Below are 22,103 nucleotides of genomic sequence, written 5' to 3'. Positions count from 1 at the left end.
GTCTCTGCGTTTTATAACCATGTTTTCTTCTCTCCAGATGTTGGCGCTGACGTGTTGGATTTAGCGGAGACAATGGTCACGTCAACCGAGGGGCTGGTGTATGAGCCGGTGAGAATCTGCTCCGTCGGAGATCTCTTCCATAGCTTAACTCCAAAGGGTAGTTGATGTAGAAGGGAGCCTCAGGTGTTGGATCTGTTGATGGGCTAGGAAGGAATGTTATCCAGCTGTATTTTATTAATTAAAGGGGAACTCCCACATTTTTATTTTTATTACTGGTATCCAAAAAAATAATTGTTTTCAAAAATATTGTGCCGTTTTTGCAAAATATGTTCTAGCTCAGTCTACGATACAAGTAACCTGGCTACTTATCACACTGCCTGTGCCAAACAGAATGGCTCAGTTTTAATCACCCAGGTGGACACTGTGACTAATGAAAGTCTATGGAGGAACAGACCTATGAGAATTGCCCTAACTAATTAGCTCGTTGGAAAGTAATATACCAAAATATCAGATGGGGCTTCCCCCTTTAATAGGCTCCTGGCTTGGATGCGGAGCAGAGAGGACACAATAGCAATGTTGGGGGTCCGCATTGCTATTTTCACCTTTATCAATAACAGTAGAAGAGGCGTATGCGAGAATTGTAGGCTTGAACTTTCGTACATGAGTAAAATGAGCATAGCATCTATTTGGGGGCAGGTTTTATGCAGACCGGTGGCATAATTTGTGAATATACTCAATACTGATAGATGGTCCTTTCTCTGCAGGTGGTGTTCGATCTCTCCCCTCAGCAGAGGCAGTGGCAGAGGTAAGACTGGAGGGTATGTAAACGATCAGGGCTTTGGCTCTGGGGACAATTCTATTGAGGGTCTTTTCTTGTTCTCAGGATGCTGCAGAAGATCCAGAACCGGCTACAAGAGGAGATATCACTCCAGGATCTCCTGTTTAAAAGCGCGATGAAGAGTTCGGTCACTGCCCTGCCACCCAGGTGAGGAATCGGCCCCAAAACTGGCCTCGGCATATGAATGGGGTTGTTCAGGTGGCCTACGACCAGATCTTTGCTTTAGTCACCTGACCCAACAAGCTGTACCGGACCAAAGATTTTTTAAAGGGGTTACATGTCTTGACGTTCACTATTGTCCCCCTCACTCAGGGAAGACTCCCCCGCCGAGCCGCCTGGTGCTTGCAGGATACACGGACATCTTGACATCAACAAAGTGGCTGGGAATTTTCACATCACTGTGGGCAAGTATGTCCTCTCAGGGGTCAACTTTACCAATGGGGATCGCATCAATAGCCGGGCAGGGATTGAGTATAGTTTGTTAGAAGAATGACCCATAAAATGTGTTTTGGCCTAATATTGTCTTTCCCTTCTTACAGAGCCATTCCTCACCCTCGGGGCCACGCACATTTAGCAGCTCTTGTGAGCCACGACAGTAAGTAGGACTCTCCCTTTTTTTAACTCATCACTCGCGAGGCGATCAAATGTCTACCAAGACAGGTCTTCTCCATCCGATCAGAAACCAGCTTCCGTCTCTCGCATTCACGCCCGATTTTTTATTTTTTTTTTTCCTCCTGTTATCTTTCTACGTACATTCATTCCTTTTTATGCGTTACTGCCTTTCGTGAAGCATATAACGCATCCTTCACAGCACGATGCAGTGTCTGCGCGGGGAACGCTGGCCCTGCTCTCCACCAGATGGGGCAATTGGCCAAATGCACGATCACTTAGTAAAAAATATATGCCGAGCCCACCGTGATTTCCAAAGCGCATAACGGCGTGTTCTTGGCCCTCCTATATTATACTGTCTGGATAGACGGCCCTCGGTTTATGGGATCTCATTATCATCCGTGGAAGCGTTCCGTTTTCATACAGTCCAGGGCAAACACGTTAGATGAATAGTATCAGACTCGAGTCTAGATGTACGGTGCCCAATATTAATTCAGTACCTTTTCATAGACGGCTCCTCCTAAATCCAGCGCTAGAAGTCTGCGCGTCTTTGCAGAATTTGGTAATTTTAATGCACAGCAGCAAGTGTCTTATAGCCTTAAATGTAATGTAATCTTTTTATACAGACTAAAACGCATGTGTTTTTTGAGCTACATTATCCCTAAATAGATGTGCTATTCACGTGTTGCTTATCTGCAGGTTATAATTTCTCCCATCGGATTGATCATTTATCTTTTGGGGAGCTCTTGCCCGGGATTATTAACCCCTTGGATGGGACTGAAAAAATTGCAGTGGACAGTGAGTATATAGCAACCATCTCTATTGGAAATCAGAGGCTACTTTTGTTCCTTAATGTATCTTGCGGGGCCCATGCGTTATCCATCTACATCTTCTCTACCGCTGCTTCTGGCTTTCTGTATGTAGGTTACGGCTGTTTGCCATTTTTCTGCCCCTTGTTCGGTGACTTTTACCGGCAGCATTTGCTTAACCTGTCGTTTGTCTTGCAGGTAACCACATGTATCAGTATTTCATCACTATCGTCCCTACAAAGCTAAACACACGGAAGGTTCACTGCGACACGCATCAGTTTTCTGTGTCAGAACGGGTGAGTCGGATAACGTTCCAAACAGTAATTATAAATATATCTATATGTTTGGCTAAAGTTAAATTTAATAATTTCAATAATGTTTCATTTGAATGACGTTCGGAACATGTTGTCACAATGTTTTTACCTCCATTCAGGAACGTGTGATAAATCACGCCACCGGCAGCCACGGCGTGTCCGGCATCTTCATGAAATACGACATAAGCTCCTTGATGGTGACGGTCACGGAGGATCACATGCCTTTTTGGAAGTTTCTGGTCAGACTGTGCGGTATAATCGGGGGTATCTTCACTACCACAGGTGAGCGCGAGTTTCCCTTTTCGGACGCTGGCGTGTTTGTCGCGTGTGGCATCTGCTCACGTGTCTTCTGCCCGCAGGAATGATTCACGGATTGGCGGAATTTTTCGTGGACATTTTCTGTTGCCGTTTCAGGCTCGGAGTTTACAGACGTCATGAAGTGAGTGACGCATGGAACCTAACCTTATATTCCATTCATGTCCTTTAGTTAACGTTTTAGGATTTCTTTGTTTCATTTTAGTCTTTATACAGTGATAATCCATCCAAGTACTAAAACTATCTCTCCTCTGTTGCTTTTTTTCAACCCTAAGTAACTATTTTTTCTTTTATTTATTTTCCAGGATGGGCCCATGGCTAGAATTTCATCCAACAACTTTGTGTCGGAGCCCCCCCAGCCCGATCCACTCTGAATGACTTTTATTATAATAAACGTTCCCAAATATTTTACAAGTTCGGCCTTGTGAGTGCAGATCATGTGTGCCGTCTTCTCCCACAAACCTTAACCTTGTGTAGTTTTTCTCCTCCGCCCGGCAGACACGCTAACATTTGCAAAGGTTTCCTGCTCTCTTACACAGTCCGCACTTATATTATCTTTCATTTTTCTTTTGCTGTCGCCGACCACATGGAGCCGAAATCCGGCTACATCTGTGCAAGCCACGGTGCTGTGTGGCGTACTATATGTGTTTATACGTTTAACTATATATAGATTTTCCAAATGTTCATCTGTCAGTCATGCCCTATTTCCCCCTGACTCGTACAAACATACAAAAGATGGCCATTTTTCAGGAAACAGAAAAATAAAAAAGTGGCAGCTCAAACCCTCAAGTGGTTTGGCTGCAGCCCCTTATGCCTTCACTGTTTAGATGTCAAGCTCTTCTGCACAAAGAGAACTCGACGTAATATTCCCAAGTCCAGTTCTGCAGATAAAAGATGAACGCCCTCCCTCTGCGAAGGAACCGTATGCATAAAATACCCCCTTAACGTAAAGAAGCGCAGGCCAGACCTTTTGGGTACACAGGAGGTCTCTACCTTCCTTCCAGATCCAATGATGGTGTAGAGGGGGACCTCCAGCCGGTGACGTCTCTGACGATTGCTACTGTAGGACCCACCTAGGACAGCATCACCTGCCCAGGTCGTACCATCGTTGTGCGTCATGTCTACACGCTGTGCCTTGGAAGGATATATGGTGGAAGAGGTACTACAGAGTCTGTTACAAGGAGATCTTTGATTTTGCCAAGTGACCCATTGAGTACCAATGGAAGGTGTGATCGTCTTATAGGGTAACCTGCTTTGGTAGGGAAGCCGAATGGCCACCACGCCCACTACCTGCATCCGAGTGAGCGGCTGGGCCAGAAAACTTTGATGCCCTCGGCTTCATGCTTCTCCTCTGCTGAGCCAGGGAAACTCAGACGTTGGGCTTTAGCCAAATAGCCTGATATGTTAATATTTCTTTTAAAAGCTAGACTGCTTAAACTAGCCCAGGTGTGACGCAAGTCACGCCGGCGTTATTTCGGACTCGCCTTCATCATAGAATCCAGCTCCCGAAGCAGAGGGACCTGCTCGGCTCTGTGGCTCTCCTTCAGGTACTCTGGCTAAATTTAAAGCAATTGAGGTGTTTAGTTGTACATGTCCATTCACCCACCAAGCACCAGTCATCCTGTTCCAGCTTGGCTAACTATTGTGAGTCTATAAGGAGTGCGACCCGTGGCCTCTTCCGATTCCTGGATGAGCGTTTCAATGGATTTTTTTAGTTCAGGTAATGAGCAAAGCCATCCACTAGGGGGCAGAGTCTGCCTCCTGAAACATGATTGCCCGCTGTATACCCCAGCACACGGGGTATCAACTGTGTAGTGACTTTAATAATAGGATTGTTAGCGACACTGTTAAGTATATGATCAAAAAGATCTTCACATATCCGACATTCCCTTTCCCAAAATATCTACTTTTCAGGGTAGTAATGATGCACAGTAAGGTGAGTACCTCTATATTCTGTGACATTAGGAAGAAATGGTATTGTCTTAACGGGTAAGTTGAACGGAGTGTTTAACGTTCTATAGGGTTTTCCTGATTTTATTTAATCCTGTTGCTTATTTTTGATAAAAAATTGCTTCTTCAGTTGAAATTAGATCTGTTTTAGACTGAGATCGGTCACAAAGTTAATCTGGAATGAATGATTTTGGTTCCGGGCTGTGTTTAGCTAAACTGGATATATAAACGTAATTGAAGGTCCATAAAGGTTCCTCACAGGGGGGATTCTGAACCAAACGGACCAAGCGGGTACCGAGAGACCCCATTATGTGATTAACAGAGGAGGACGCTCTCGGCAGTAAGGGCTGTAAAGTTGTGGAATGCGCTGCATATGGAAGTGGACACCGGAGATACTCTGTAGGCTATGCACATTATCAGGGTTTTTAGGTTTGTAGAACCCCGTGACACCTTCATACCCTCCGAAAGTGGGACTGTCCCATCTAAACAGAGACACTTGGGAGGTATGTGTACAGTTCTCTGCACATTTCTAGTTTATTGATGCGAAAAGTAAGCTGTATACCAAATCTACATATTTTTTTCGTAAAATGTTGTATCCCAATACCAGATTTTTTTTAAAAAAACGCTCCGCTCCGGAGTAAAACTCGGAACGCCAAGTCCGTACCCAGCGGCGCTTCCAGGGTTAATAATTCTGGAACGCTCTAGATTCAACATCAGGAACGGCCTACGGTGTATTGCACCGCGCGAGGGTTAATCGGTGGGAAAGCCGTCTGGCGCTGGGCAGATGTTTCTCGGCTGGTTCGTAATTAGCAAACGAATGTTTGTCGATCGTTACACGTGCACTTTGCGGTGGTTGCGTACGCTTTAGTGTATGGAACTCCTGTGTAGGATACACACACTCGGGGTTTAGTGGCGCTTGCTGCGGTCATTCTGTGTTTGGGTTTCTCAGTCTCTGGTAAGAGCTGCAGATACTTGTGGATTTTTGCCTCTTTCCCTTGTAACCACTTGTGGTGCGTGGTCAGGAGCTGCCTTCACCTCAGAGCCGGCAGCCCACAGCCCCAGGAGGCTAAAGCGGCGACAGGAGCCCCGTACTGCCAGGGAACCTGTGTATTTATCCGCGTACCTTTTCTTTACGATGAGTCTTATCTGATACTGTCGGGTATAGTTCTAGCCCTGCCCTTAGCATTTTAATATAACTCCTCCGCTTGCTTCACGCGTTAACTCCACGGTTATTTCAATTGATACATCGGTTGGGTTCTGTTGCTTTATCTACTCCTTCTTCTTCTCCCATAATTCCATTTGCCCCCTAGAACTGTTCTCGGTGTTCCACGCCAACCTCTCTATAGCACCTTTTTTCTATGGGAGGTTATACACTAAATCGTGAGATGAAATCTTTAATCTCTCAGTTTATGCTATGTTCAGGGCCGGTTTGACCTTCTCTGGGGTTAGCGTGTCTTCATGTAGTGGTATGTAATGTTTTATCTCACAAGTTAGTTAATATGTTCCCATAACCCTTCCTTTGCTAGACATAAGTCTCGATAACGGTAACTTCCAAATACCTCAACCTAGGTGGGTCAGTCCCTCTTCGGGATCCAGATTTCTCTGCCCTCCTCTGATGCCCCTCGTGAGCTCAGAATGTTCGCTGGATGGGAGTAAATAACGGTGTTCTACACGCTTAAAAGCCCCAATACAACACAAAAGCAGGACCATGATAGTGGTTGGTGGGACAATGCGACAATACCCAAAACTCAGGACTTTCTCGTGAAAAATTGGACGGTTGAGAGATACAGATCTTAGCGCAGGTTCCTTCCGCTAGCTCCACTTAAAAATAACCCTCCTGCTACTCCATCTCGATAGATTTAACATGCTTACCCCTTTTGAGTGTCCCTTTAATGGGACACCCAAAGGCTCGGGACATACGCAAGCATGCCTACGTTATACGGAGTGTGTTTTTGGGGTGTTGTCTGCCCTGAGAACACCCCAGATCGCTATCTTTCTGCGCGTGTCGTATGCGATTCAGACATCCATAGCTGCAGGCAGTCCCGATAGGATGTTTGCTGGAGCGTAAATTAGGAAACCTGGGACTCTTGCCAGCTATGCTTCAGCTCAGTATAGCTTATCCATATAACCCCTTCATACCCATGTGACCTCTCCCTATAGATCTTCCTATTGTTCCATAACCTCTCCTTGTAATCCTTACTGCTCCCTGCTGTAAGTCCGCTGCTCCCTGCACCATCGCTGGTCCTCGGCCAGGAGATTCACGTCGGCATCGAGACTGTCTCGTGTTTGGCTCTGGACACACTGGGCTCTTTGTCCCAGCTGATGATGGTGGAGACACTTACTCTGCGCCGCGAGATAGGCAGTAAGTGGAAGTAACTGTAATTTATAATAAACCTGTTCTGCAGAATATCAACCCAACCACAACCTTTCTCTTCTGATTTTCCTGGCCGGAGGTAACAGAACGCTGTGTTTTATGTAAACTTCTGACCTTTTTCCCCCTAACTCTTTGTGCTGCTCGAGTGTAACTTGTGGTTTCTTTTTTCCATGAACCAATATCGGATTTTGGAATAAAGGGTTACTCAGTGCTTTCAGATGGGGTAATTGGTTTAATGGGTCGTATTCACTAAGCTGCAAATTAGGTAGGCTTAGGTAGGAGCTGCTTGGCTCACATTAGTTAGAACCCATTCAATTACTGAGAGCCTGGATGATTTCAGCTCTTAGCGACTTCACTTTGGACTCGTGTTTTTAGCTTTGTTTGGTAAGACCTTGGCAGTCTTGGCGGTGGTGACTTCTGCTGATTCCTGGTGGAGTCCGGGACTCTTTGTACACTTCACGTTGAACGTAGACTTATTGTAGAGTTCCCTTGAAGGGTCCAGGGATGATAAATCCAAATCCATTATGATTTGTTAGTATAAGTCAAATTTCATTTTTACCAGGAGGTAATGGCGAGCCAAACAGCTCCTTATATGCTAGTGCCACCCATCAGGCACATACTGGAGACATCTCTGGATTTGCCCCTGATGTTCCAGGTAAGGCAACTCAAGGGTGTTCCACTGAAGTCATGTCTTAAGTGCTACTGAAGAGGAGTGTCCTGTATTTCTTGTCCGTATTCCTGATGAAGACCACATGGACGAAACGTTGGCCAGGTGATTGATAAACGCGTTCCTAATTTTCATATTGTGTGTGGTATCTCTGGAGGGGTACTCTTTGTCTACGTACCTCGTACATCTTGTGGACAATTGGGATGGATGAGCTGCCACAAACTGTGCCTGCCACGTCTAGCACCATAGCCAAGGGCTTAGGGAAGTCCCCCAGCTGCCCCTTCCGTAGCCACCCTTGCTTCTTGTTTTAAAGGCATGCATAGCCTTTTAATCCAGTCAATGGTGGCTATGCTGATTTGACTCAGCCTCCCATAGTGTAATTGGGCTGGTTGAGAAGATAACGGATCACCCTTGAACTTGGCAGTCGATGTCGATGTCCGAGGCCAGTAGACGTCGTTGGTTGAGGTCAGTGGTTCCCAACGTAGTCCTCAAGGCACACTAACAGGGCAGGATTCAGCCATTACCACATTCTATTCCACTAGAGAGATGAAAAAAACCTGGACCGTTGGTGTGCCTTCAAGAGGGGGGTTGGGAACCACCAGCTAAACTGGCAGGGGACACTGCGGTGAGGTCATTTTCCATGTTAGCAAGCAAGTTCCTCCAGGAGAAGCATACAGCGGCTCTAACGCTCAGCCAGCCTGCCTGATATTGTTGAGAGTGGATTTCCCGTTACGTTACAGACGCTTAATGCACTCTGTGATCTGAGTGTTAACCTCTTGTGATACATTTGTATTCGTCTGCGTTTCTCTCCCATTATTAATCACCTTTTGTAGACAGATTAGGTAAAGCATTTTTCTAATCCCCAAGGATTTAACCCCAGGTCCCCAGTCTGGCATTGTCTCCCTGTAAAGGTCGCAGCGATAACTCTTCTATCGCTCTTCCATAAACACGCGATAAAAACAGCTCATGGGCTCAAAATTAACCCTGAATTAGCCGCCTTTAAGGAGCTGGAAATCCTTGGGAATTGTTGCACAAAAGTGGCCAAGATAGGGAAGAAAAATTGAATTTTTTCAATAAAAAATTACATCACTGGATAACTATATATAAAAAAAAAGTTCTCTTTCTTTGAATTCTAGGTACGATTTTATTCATTAAACACAGACTTTTTACGACACAAATTATTAGGATCTAAAAGCTTGGAGTGCAACTTAAGTTCGTTCTGCTCGCAATCGGTTAAAAACCCAAGTTTACCATGTATGTAGGTAGTGTGTATCGTGCATTGTAAACCCAAAACCAGTTTAACCCACCAAATAACGACACGGAGACCGAAATTGGATAAAGCAGGCCACAGCACAATTTTATTATAAAACCATAAAACACTGTGTTGGCCCAAAACACCATAAACCAATAAGAATAATATACAATAACCGATAAATAATAAATACAAATATACAAATATACATAACACATTACCGTAACATATTCAAAACATAACCAACACAGGAACCGAATTAACCCCGTCCTTGCCGGCCTCTCACACTGCACAATCCAGACCACAGGTACTCACCTCCCCCCTCGTCCAAACAAAATTGACAGCTACCTTTCGCTGCCCCACCACCAATGCTAACCACCAGCCGTCCAACAAGCTCGGTGGGCACGTCCAATAAAACACCAGAGGTTAGGGGAGGATTGAGCCTTCCATTACACCAGCATCCAAACTCCATCACTTACCAAAACCAGACCGGCAAGGACACACAAACCGCCAGCTGTGACAAAAGAAAGAAAGGTAGTACACAAGAAATAGGGAGGGAGGGTGGGAAGCAGGTAAGACTGTTGGCCGTGCCTGTAAAAAAGGACAGTGACCGGGGTCACCCAGAGGGCACCTTATATCACCTAGGGTCTCCCACCCCTCAATTAACATACCCCAATCAAAACACGGACATGCCCTGAGCATGCACTAACCCACACACATACATGCTCCCTGTCCATTTAGCTACGCTGATTCCCAGGGGCCTTTTTCTGAGCGGTTTAGTGAATTGCTGGAAAGTTTCGCTTAGGAGTGATGTTGAACTTGTGAGGGACCTGTTGAAGATCCCAAGTTGGGTTCAAGAGAAGGTAAGTGACTAAGTGAGCTGGTGATTCAGATTAAAGCCCAGCGTTAAATGCACCCCCGCTAGGGACCTAGCAGTGTTTTAGGGGACACTGTGGTCACGTTGTCTCGATAGCATTTTTTGTTCTAGTAAAATGACTTCACTTTACGGGTAGGAAGTCCTTCTCTTTATAGTTTTGAAGTTCAAGGCAGTCTAACCATGTTCCACACACCTGAGGTTTAGTGTGGGATATGGGGCACAAAGCCAAAACTGCGAGGAAGGGCTGGCACCGACGCACCTGTGATTGGGAGCACAATCCTTCTTTGTAATCAGGGCTTATCTCTCTGGGAGGCAGCTTCTTGCTGGGGGTTCCTGAACTTGGCTGAGATTCACAGCTGGTTCCAAAGCTGGGTCAGAGAGGTCAAAGCTCTTGACCTTGGCATGGAAGACGATACTGCTGTGCGCAGGTCACACCGTACCTTTACTGAAGGCAGCTTATTAATAAAGCACCCCACGGTGGGTTTTAACGTTGCCCATGGGGTGGACCTTTTCCCTCAGAATTTCCACCAAAAAAGCGGAGTGACCATTCAAAGAAAATGATTAATTGTATCAAGATATGTGATGTTTCAGTAACGTGAGAAGACTCCACAGGAAAAGGGGATGCTCCTCCCTGGAGCTCTCTCTGATCCTTTATATAGCAACCTTCTCCTAATACACAGACATCAGGGCACCTCTCACCCTCCTAATATACAGACACCAGGATAACTACCTCTCCACTCCTAATACACAAACACCAGAACACCTACCTCTACCCTCCTAATACACAGACATCAGAACACCTACCCCTCACCCCTCCTAATACACAGACATCAGAACACCTACCGCTCACCTCCTCCTAATACACAGACATCAGAACACCTACCACTCCCCTCCTCCTAATACACAGACATCAGGACACCTACCCCTCACCCCTCCTAATACACAGACATCAGAACACCTACCGCTCACCTCCTCCTAATACACAGACATCAGGACACCTACGTCTCACCCCTCCTAATACACAGACATCAGAACACCTACCTCTCACCCCTCCTAATACACAGACATCAGGACACCTACCGCTCACCCCTCCTAATACACAGACATCAAGGCATCTCTCACCCCCTCCTAATACACAGACACCAGGACCCCTACCTCTCACCCCTCCTAATACAGACATCAGAACACCTACCCCTTACCCCTCCTAATACACAGACATCAGAACACCTACCCCTCACCCCTCCTAATACACAGACATCAGAACACCCACCTCTCACCCCCTCCTAATACACAGACATCAGGACACCTACCCCTCACCCCTCCTAATACACAGACATCAAGGCATCTCTCACCCCCTCCTAATACACAGACATCAAGGCATCTCTCACCCCCTCCTAATACACAGACATCATACTTTTAGGTTTTGCTAAAGGACACATGGGCTGAAGCTGCTTTTTAATGACTGGAAAGATATTTTATAACTGGGCTTTAGCTATTTGCTCGAAATGTTTAAAAGCCGAAATATTTGCCATTTGTTTGTTCCTTCGAGCGCTGGAAGCCCTCTTTCACATTAATAGTGAAACATTTCATTCCATGTCTGGAAGTCACATGACCCAGGCGGCAGGTCGGCAGCGGGGGGGGGGGGCGGACAAGGTGATCAGGCAGGTGAACGGATCGGGGGGATAAAGAACTGTGTTTTAGGTGGGGGGCCCCCCCACACACATACACAACTCCCGCTGCCCTCAAATTAACGTTTTATCAATGGCTGCTTTTCAGAACATGCGGAGGGGAGAAAAAAAATGACCAGGAATTGGATGAAAAGAATCATTTCACACGTATGGAGAATTTATGTATCAGGACTTTGAGCTCACACGGTGGCTTCTGAGAGGTCTGAGTCCTGGACTCCCAGAGGAGTAAGAGGAGAGGTGATCAGCAGAGCTGGATTTACAGGTGATGTTTTGCCAACTTTCACTCGCTCGTCTTCTTGGGAGGGCGTCAGACCCGAAAGGAGTGGCCCAAAGCGCTGGATTTATGAGCAGGAATGAGCAGAAATGGCCGAACGTTGCCCAGGTTTATAGAAGGGGTGCCAAGGAGCAATAAGTGAATCCTTTCTACAAGAGAGAAAGGAGGTGGAGGGCTTGTTCTGTGTATCCCAGCAGGAGACGGGCTGACATTCCTGGGGGAGACGGGTCAAGGAGTTTGTGTGTCGATGCAAAACTCCAAAAACCTCCGAGAAAGCTCTCAAAACACTCGGCTACAAGCAGAAAGCAGCTCCTGAACGTTCCAACAAACCAACAGGAGACCATTAGCAAAACCAGCGGTGACTGGCAGAGCGTCCTCTGCGGAGAGACCACCGTAAACCCGAGAGACAACAGAACTTTAATGAGGAAGTTCTAGAAGGCCTGCAGAGAAATGGCCCTTGGGGCCGCTCCAGGAACTGTGGCACTTCACCCCCTTTCCTAACTCAGGCTCAGCTGAGAGTGTCCATGGCTAGGTCTTCTAGATAGATCATTCCACCCAGGCTGTAGGAGACCTGATAAGGTAGCTGAAGATCCGTAGTGACCAGGTGGGACCAATCGGTGCCCAAAGACCCCACAGGAAGGGCTCCTGCTCAGCCAGTTATTGCCAATAGGTGCCAAGGGGTATCTCTGGTCTTTTCCATGAAGCTCCCTCTGTCGCTGTGAAGAAGAAAGGTGATGAGTCCTCCAAGTGGCTTTAGGGCCACAGGGAAAGCAGGTCCCCAACCTTTTTCATTCTGGGCTGCACTCTCCCTAAGGGGATATGCAGGCCCTTCGTTACCTCCCAGTCCGAAGTCAAGGGACAGCCGGATCGTCTAGGGTCACCACTAAAAAGCTGAGCCTAAGGGGACCCTTCTCATACCCTGACCAGGGGACACACGTAACGAGTGGGGTATCTGTACTACCAGAGACACACATGTATGAAAGAAAACTGCTTATGTTCCAGCTCTTGCCCCTGTCCCTTCATAGACTTTGCTGTTGGATAGGTGGGGCACTGACAGACCTCCAGGAACGAGGCAAGTTTTGCGAGCCGCCGGGCTACTAAGAAGTGCCCTATTGTGCCCTCTGCCGGGCAAGGGATGGATTATATCGGCTCTTAAACTGTCCTGCCAGTGTGGGGGGCTGCAGGTTAATATCTTGAACTTCCAGTTCAAAGAATCCAGATGTTTCATGGCGTAACCAGGCGTACAGCGCAGAGTACTAATCGAGGAAATGACAGCATGCACATTGCGGAGCTGGAGTGACAGAGTAGGCACACAGTTTGGTACTGGCAGTACCTGCCGACGGAGCCGAAGTGTAGGGGGCCCTACTCTCAATCCTCGGAGTGACAGATTGTACCCGATACTTAGCCACGGAGTACCAGTTGCTGAGCCAGCATGCCCGGCCCTCTGTGCATCTCGTGTGTGCTTTGGCCTTCGCAACCTCAATTTTTCAATTACAGCTAAAAAAAACCAAACAAACAAAACAAAAAAAAAAACAGGTAAAATTTGCAAGCTGGACAATAAGGCACTTCTTGTGTCTTTGCATCTGAAGTGGATCTGAGCCAAACCCGACGAGGGAGAGTGATGGGGCCTGGAAAAAGAGATCTGGGAGCAGGTCACGGGCAGAGGATGTGAGATGTGAGAAGAGAGAGCGCTGCCAACACACGCTCGCACACGCATGCATACACACACTCACCGGAGCGGCTCATCGAGACCGTCCCGACGCTGGCTGTTCAAATTGTATCACAACCTAATAAACAAATTAAATCTTTAGAACCAAAATACAGCCAGATGTTTACACAAGCGCGCCGGTGTTAACACTTACACAACCCCTGCCAGATGTGTTTCAACACACAGCGAAGAAATCCAGAAATACTCCGGCAGCGATATTCGCGTCCCCGACAGCGCCACCAAAAAAAGAATGCATAAAGAAAGGCCGTGTGAGTCCTTTAAAATGCATTTTTCAATGTCACGTTTAAAAAAAAATGAAGTCCTTAGCTTGGGGAGAAGCTGCAGCTCGCCATCTCTTCTGTGGTCTGATGCTTCTCGCCACAGATTGGCTGCTTGAAGCAGCCAATCAGCGGCAGGAACGTGCTCTCATTGAAACCAGTGGGAGAGTTTAACACACATTGGGGTATTTTAGGCGAGCCGACACTGGTGGTAAATATATTACATGGCGGTAGATATGTTCGGCACGCCAAATAGTTGGGGGGAGGGGAAAGGGTCAAATACATATGGGGGGATTATGCATTTGGAAGCGAGATACCCCATATGTTTAAAGGGACCTCTCAGCTATCATATGCATTAAGAAACTTAGAGTGCGCTTTACACATATATTATAGCTGTGATCTGCCATACATCCCGTCATATTAATACACCTACATGCATTCAGACAGTCATACATTCCCACACGCACGCTCACGGGAAGGCGTGGTCATACATTCATTCACTCAGACGGTAACTCACCAACACAAAGAAAAACACAGACAATTACTCATGTACACAGAGTCAGCCTCTGACGCACCGGTGCACACGCTTCATATATGTACTCATAGCCAGCTTCAAAGTTTACCTTTTACAGGCTTTTTTTGGGGTGAAAAAAAAAAAATAGAAATAGAAAAATGCGTTTAATAAAAGCCAGCTCATGCCGCGGAATGGGGTGTGTGTTGATTATCCACTAACCTAGAGGCATGTAACTCCCATCACCCTCATCCGGATTATTTTTTGGCCGACAATTAGGACCTCTCTTTGGTCTCTGACCTCCTCTGAAGGTCTATGACCTTCAATGAAGTTTGTGAAACCCTAATCACGCTCAGCCCTATCACGCTCAAGCAGCCCTAGTCTCCTACGTCCTTATGGGTAGGACTTGAGCGGGAGGATGGATGAGCGTGGTGGGAATTGCAGCCCGGAATACCTGGCGCCCCCGGAGGGTTGACTATCATTACTTGAGGCCCCCGAGTTTGCCGTGAATGCACATCTCAGCTCTTCCAGCCCCAGTACATGATTATGATGGCTCAGGGCTCAGTTCTCTTAACAAGTACAGCCTTGTTGTACCCCCCTGGCAGGATTCGGCGAGCGCAGAACGCTGTCAGCGGTGCCGTGGGGTCTCCCTCTCCGCTGACGCTCGCTCCTCTCTGATGTGGCCGCTCTCCTGCGCTCTCTGGTTTCACTCTAGAGTTTCTCATTTATTTTTCCACGGTTTCTTCTCGGGAAATAGAATAGTACCTGACGCTGTTCGACGGCTCCTATCCCGAGCGCCCAAAATGTGCTGATAAAACATTCAGAAAACATACAAGAGCCCCTCTACAGTCAACCCCAAAGATACCCGCTTCTCCTGCCCCCCCATCACCAAAACCACCCCCCCCCCGGCCAAGTGTTGACCAACTTTCTTCGACCTGACTTCTAGCTGAAGAAAATGATATATATTTTTTTTTTTTCCTGTTTTCCTGGATGGATTTTTTTTCACCCCAGGATAACTCAATGGGAGCTTTAGACATAATTGCCACTTATTTATAAAGCGCTAACGTATTCCACCCACCTGGCAGCGGGGATGAAACCGAATCATCTGGTTTAAAAACTATGAACGTCAACCAACGTTTCGAAGTGTTAAAGACCACACTCTGCAATTTTCTTTATTTTCCTCCGAAATGATCTCTTATTTTTTTATTTTTTTTATTTTAACACTGCTTCTTAATCCCCGTCCCTTTAACCCTGCTTAACCACAGGTGAACCTTTGGAAATGAATGGGCACAACAAACTGTAGTGGATATGATGGAAACATTTAAATGGACCAAAAGGGGTTAAACGAAGGGGCATATAACTTAATGGGGGTATTTATAGTCATGGTTAAGTGGAGACTGGTGGCAGCCTGTGGCAGAGCCAGCATTATCTTATTAATGCGTTTCCAAGAGTCTAGGATTCTGGTGTTGGGAGAGAAGTCATTTAGAGACTGGATCGTAACTCGTAAAAAATAAATATCTTATTATAATGCCCCAAAAATGATTTAAAAACATCTAATTTTAACTAATTTTCCTGTAAATGAATCATCCCATACGAGAAGTAATGCCATTAAATGGTTAATTAAATAAATGCCATTAGAACCCCAGCTATAAAGCTATTCGTGTCGAGGTATCGAGAAAGAAAGAAGCATTCTTGGGTATTTCCGGGGGGAACGGACTTTTTATTGGATCTCGTTAAAATAAAATAAAAAGATCACGGATTGGCAGAAAAAGTGGTTTTTTTTAACAGTGTGAAGAATCCTCATAAAGTGTTTTTTTTAGAGGTTTTTTTTTTTTTTGAAGTTTCCTGCAACAAAATCTGTTCTCTCCGGTAAAAAGTCTGGTGTGAATGGCCAGTCTGGTCTGCAAAGACTCAAACCTTAATCAGTCATTGGTCTCGTCTTAGATTCAGAAGCCTTATGTCTATCCCATGCGTGTTTAAATTCCCTCTACCACCTCTGCTGGACGGCTGTTCCACTTATCCACCGCCGTCTGAGTAAAGCAAATGATGGTGAAAAAAGTCATGATTTTAATAAAATGTTTTTTTTATCTGCTGTCTAATTCTTTGTTTCTATGTCCACAGCATGGTTTTAGGTGAAATAAATGGCAGGGTGTCTTTTGAATTGCGGGGGGGGGTAATATGGCATCCAGCGCTGGAGGAAATCAGAGCAGAACCTTCAGGAAATCCCGTTCTGTGTGATTTATAATGTCCCCTCCCAAGGGTGACCTCACTGCGCACGATAAATAGCGCTGTGTATACAGTGTGCGGGGAGGGGGGCTCGCCCCTATTTATAGATTCTATTCCTGGCTCCTGGCAGCTGTCTCGTGTTGTCTTTTCTCCTCCCCAGGTGTATGTTGGACACAGTTTTACCTCTCATCACTCACAGGCATGTGTGCCAAGACCAGCCATCCAGAACAAACAGTGCGGCAGAAAGCGAGAGAGCACGGATCAGCACATCGCAGATATATACAGAGCGACACACGAGTACACAGCCGGGGTATACTGTCACACACACACTGCACAGCCGGGGTATACTGCCACACACACACACTGCACAGCCAGGTTATACTGTCATACACACACACACTGCACAGCCAGGGTATACTGTCACACACACACTGCACAGCCAGGGTATACTGTCACACACACACACACTACACAGCCAGGGGATACTGTCACACACACACACTGCACAGCCGTGGTATACTGTCACACACACACACACACTGCACAGCCAGGAATCCCCAGTCTGTGTATATAACCCTGTATCCCCGGACTGTGTATATAACCCTGTAACCCCGGACTGTGTATATAACCCTGTATCCGCGGACTGTGTATATATAACCCTGTATCCCCGGACTGTGTATATAACCCTGTATCCGCGGACTGTATATAAAACCCTGTATCCTGCACCTGTGTATATAACCCTGTATCCCTGGACTGTGTATATAACCCTGTATCCGCAGACTGTGTATATAACCCTGTATCCACGGACTGTGTATATAACCCTGTATCCCCGGACTGTGTATATAACCCTGTATCCGCGGACTATATCCTATACCTGTGTATATAACCCTGTATCCTATACCTGTGTATATAACCCTGTATCCTATACCTGTGTATATAACCCTGTATCCGCGGACTGTGTATATAACCCTGTATCCGCAGACTGTGTATATAACCCTGTATCCTCAGACTGCGTATATAACCCTGTATCAGCGGACTGTGTATATAAAACCCTGTATCCGCGGACTGTGTATATAAAACCCTGTATCCACGGACTGTGTATATAACCCTGTGTTCTCAGACTGTGTATATAACCCTGTATCTGCCGACTGTGTATGTAACCCTGTATCCGCGGACTGTGTATATAACCCTGTATCCTATACCTGTGTATATAACCCTGTATCCCCGGACTGTGTATATAACCCTGTATCCTATACCTGTGTATATAACCCTGTATTCGCGGGCTGTGTATATAACCCTTTATCCTATACCTGTGTATATAACCCTGTATCCCCGGACTGTGTATATAACCCCGTATCATATACCTATGTATATAACCCTGTATCCGCGGACTGTGTATATAACCCTGTATCCTCGGACTGTGTATATAACCCTGTATCTCCGGACTGTGTATATAACCCTGCATCCGTGGACTGTGTAAAAACCCTGCATCCGCGGACTGTGTATATAACCCTGTATCCGCGGACTGTGTATATAACTCTGTATCCCCGGACTGTGTATAAAACCCTGTATCCGCGGACTGTGTATAGAACCCTGTATCCTCTGCCAGTGTACACTGTGTATATAGCCCTCAGCTTGTGTTAGTTGTGCATATTACTCCACTCACACTCACCCAACACTGCCACTCAGCAGATCAGGTCCTGCAGTGTACGGCCACTGGCTGGGTATGCGCGGCCGCGCACTGACAGGAGAACCCCGTGCATCCAGTCAGTGGCCAGATGGATGTCATTTGGCGGCTTCTGGCCTTAAAGTGCCACGACCGCTTTGCCATCCCCAGTCTGGCCCTATTTGACCCAATAAAATGTATCAACTTCAACCGAAGGCAGGTTAGTACCGCTCTATCCATTAACTTATCAGATCTCTGCATCGACGGAGGCATGTTGAGGCACTTCTGGCTTGGGAAGACACACAAGATGTTTACACCCTAACTAATGCATTTAGGAAGTTTGATTTTTATATATAAACACAAGAAATATGTGAAATTTCTTTAGATATGTCAATTTCCAGATTCCTCTCTTATCTTTTTCATTGGAATTCTCCAGATTCCAGGCACCTGTTAGACAGATAAGAAAATATCTCCAAAACGACTCATCCCAGACATGGCGGTTAATAAAAACCAGCGATTCTACTTCCGAATGTGGAGCAATCGCCATGGAAACCAAAGGAACCTTACTGCGGACTGCTCCGCATTCAGAACCTTTCGCACCACGATTACGGTCTTGTTTAACCAAGGCTGGTGGAGCTCAGAATGTTTGTTGGGTATGATGAGGACATCACAAGGTTCTACAGCCCTAAAAAAAACCCCAAAAAGCAAAAAAAAAGGGTTTATAAATGAAACCATATAAACAAAATTCATTCTTCTAATTAATTCCTTATTTAACAACATAAAATGCTATCAGTAGTCACATTAAAAGGTGGCGGATAACAGTGAATAATTCTCATTTAGAACTTTGCTCTTTATGAAACCAAGAAACCGAACACATCCATCTTTCTAACTCGACTTTTATTTACACCGGAGACCGCACACATTCAGCAGACAAAAAAAAATAGTGAAATGTGTGATTTTAATAATCCTTATGTCCAGCTTTCAGCCTGAATGTTCTTGTAATACATTCATTCACACACACACACACACACACTCACTCACGCTCGCACACAGGACTGCTGTCTGCCTTTTACGCCGGCAGGATCACACACAGACAGCTGACCGCTCGCTGCGAAACTCTATGCCAGATACTTTTTTCCTAAAATGTTTTTTTTTTTTTTTCCTGAAAACTTTTAAAAAAACAGATATAAAAATATATATAAAAATATATATATATAAATTTATATATTTATATATTTTTGTTTAATTTATATGGAAACCTAGGGAAAAAAAAACTATGTGTATATAAATTTTTTTAGAATAAATACGCGGACAGGCACACAAACTTTGTCTCAACAAATGGCGTAAGCACCCCAGACATAGTTTGCTACAGAACACAATGTCTTGGCCCGGTGACAAAGGAGTAAAGTAACAGATTATTGGCTCATCGTGTTGTCCCTTTCATCACACGCTATCATACGACACAAGCAAATCAGGAGCCGCGAAGCTTCCACTTCTCTGCGGTGTCCATAATGGGAATTGCTCACGCACCATGGTTTAATATATTGGTGCCATGGGACACCGACGCGTGTCTTCGGCGTATCGTGTCATTCCTCCACCCTTTATTTGAGCTTTAACCGGTGACCTTGCAGATAAGCCGTGAACTGGTAACAGGTAACAGGTAACAGCCAGTAACAGGTGCAAGAATGAAATCCACCCCGCGCTGCGCATGTATGAAGCAGCAGACATAACATCCTCGAGACTTTCGGAAGGCGGTGTAAAAAATGTTTCTTTTTTTTTTTTTATTTCCAGAGGATGTTCCACGCTTGATCTGTTTTCAGATTCTCTTGAGAGACCCGGCGATCTATCTTATTTTTTTTTTTTTTGTAACTGTAGTTCAAAGTCCGGACTGTAAATTCCATGACCAGAAAGAAAGACAAAAATAAAGCCAGATTAGTAGGAAAAAAAAAATGTTGTTTACTCCACGTTCCGTCTTTGTATATTTTAATCCTGGGGGGGGGTGGCGGAAAGAATCCGGAAAATGTGGATTTTATAAGCGAGTTTGTGCATCCGAGTTATGGCAAGAATGAGATCGGAGAGTGAGCCTGGAGGAGAGGAGAGCCAGGATCGAGCAGGCGTTCGCCAATGATGGGAAGTCAGACGCTGAAGATAGCAAAAAGCTATCTCTCACTCGGCCAAAGGAGGCTGCCTGGAAGTGATGCCGCATCCTTGGAATGTTCAAGATGAAGCCGGCAGATACCCCAGACCGTCGGTGGGAAGGGACTGATCTCCTTTTAAAGTCATCCCTCTGCATAGCTTGCTCTTTACAGCCGCTTCGCGTCGATGACATTATGTCGTAAGGCACAAAAACATGGAAAAATTGGGCACGATGTGTAAACGCGTTTCATTGCTGGCGATACACATCTAGGTCTTCAGATGCTACATGGACCATACCATTATCGTGCGTACGCTGTGCTGAAGTCCAAAAGGGTTGGCGTGAACTTTTTCTTTTGCAAGATGGACGGTTTGGTCAAAGGCAATCCAATGGCTACGAGCCCCAGTTAGATATTTATCTCATATTCACGAACATCATAATCTCTGATAGGTAACGCCATGTAGACCCAGATCCTCCAAGGCAATGGACTATATCAGTTAATCCCGATGAATCCAAAATCAGGCGGCACAAAAATTATCTAGACTTGAGTATCTTTGTGAAGAAGGTAAATATAGCTTATATATAATAGGAACTGTCGAAGTTTTGACCAAACTTTCTCGGACCTCGGTAGACAAGTGTCTCACCTGGTTCCCAAACTTCCTCTTTTTGTTGTAAAGGTCTACCGAATTTTGGAACCAAGTGTACTCTTCAGTAAAATTAGCCTTTGAGGTGGATTCTGGCAAATATGTTAATTTTATCAGTAAATGTCTGCTGTTACCTTCTTCATTGGTTTGGGTTTGGTGGTTCTTCATAGAATTTCATTTGAAGCATAGAATTTGATGTAGCTCCTCTTCTTCTCTTGCCTCTTTTCCCCAGCATCAGCTCCGGTGACCAGGCCTCCTGGAGTGCTTCCTCAAAAGGGTGGAGCCATCCCATGCACCACTTTCCTCCAAACGGGGGGGGGGGATGTGTGTGGAGGCTCTGCCCTTTTGAGGTAGTGCTCCTTGAGGCCAGTTCAGTGGAGCTGATACCGGGGGGGGGGGGGACCGGACGAAGAAAGAAGGCAGAAGAAGATGAGGCAAGAAAAGAAATAGAGGTGCACGAAAGGAGACAGGGATACGGAAGTGATCGATGGAGAAGGTATTGACACATTGAGAGAGAGAGTGAGTGAGTAATGAGCATGAGTAAGAGTGAGTGAGATTGTAGGTGTTTTTACACTTCAAAATGTGTGGGGGATGGAGGTTCCAAATATAGGATCCATACAGGATGCCAAATATTCTAGGTACAATCTGTTTAAAAGGGCTTATTCACTAAACATGGATTTGGCAGGAGAGTTTCAGCTCAATTTACTTTATATTATGAAGTACCAACCCCAGTGACCTTCTGCAGAAAGACCCTGGTGGGCCCTGTATAATGTATAGTTAAATCAGTAAAACACATTTCAGTCTTCTCGCCTTTTGAACTCAGCATCATGGTGGGCCAGCCCTTCTTGCACAGAAATGAGCCGTTAGCATGCTGAATTCAATGAGTTGGAAGCGCAAGTCTTCTGCAAACTCGTCTGCCAACTCCCACTCAAGTAAAAGAACCCCAATGTACTACGGTAACAATACCTT

General features: G+C 45.7%; 1 protein-coding gene across 1 annotated transcript in view; it reads left to right on the top strand.

The window, feature by feature from the left end:
• The window catches only part of LOC149287235 (endoplasmic reticulum-Golgi intermediate compartment protein 2-like), a 49,411-nt gene that overhangs the window by 2,290 nt on the left and 25,018 nt on the right, over positions 1 to 22,103 (top strand). The window contains exons 4-16 of the mRNA XM_089492979.1: positions 38 to 108; positions 765 to 805; positions 884 to 985; positions 1,151 to 1,246; positions 1,378 to 1,433; positions 2,147 to 2,245; positions 2,455 to 2,552; positions 2,690 to 2,852; positions 2,930 to 3,009; positions 6,405 to 6,472; positions 7,052 to 7,197; positions 7,772 to 7,864; positions 9,870 to 9,991. Coding sequence (XP_089349105.1) covers positions 38 to 108; positions 765 to 805; positions 884 to 985; positions 1,151 to 1,246; positions 1,378 to 1,433; positions 2,147 to 2,245; positions 2,455 to 2,552; positions 2,690 to 2,852; positions 2,930 to 3,009; positions 6,405 to 6,472; positions 7,052 to 7,197; positions 7,772 to 7,864; positions 9,870 to 9,991 — 1,235 coding nt within the window. The remainder of the gene's footprint in view (positions 1 to 37; positions 109 to 764; positions 806 to 883; positions 986 to 1,150; positions 1,247 to 1,377; positions 1,434 to 2,146; positions 2,246 to 2,454; positions 2,553 to 2,689; positions 2,853 to 2,929; positions 3,010 to 6,404; positions 6,473 to 7,051; positions 7,198 to 7,771; positions 7,865 to 9,869; positions 9,992 to 22,103) is intronic.

This window comes from Sceloporus occidentalis, unplaced genomic scaffold (genome assembly GCF_023333645.1).
Source record: "Sceloporus occidentalis isolate IW3139 unplaced genomic scaffold, rSceOcc1.0.p SCAF_62, whole genome shotgun sequence".
In the NCBI taxonomy this organism is placed as follows: domain Eukaryota; kingdom Metazoa; phylum Chordata; class Lepidosauria; order Squamata; family Phrynosomatidae; genus Sceloporus; species Sceloporus occidentalis.
The sequence above is the reverse complement of the archived record's forward strand: the minus strand, read 5'-3'. Positions and strand labels throughout refer to the sequence as shown.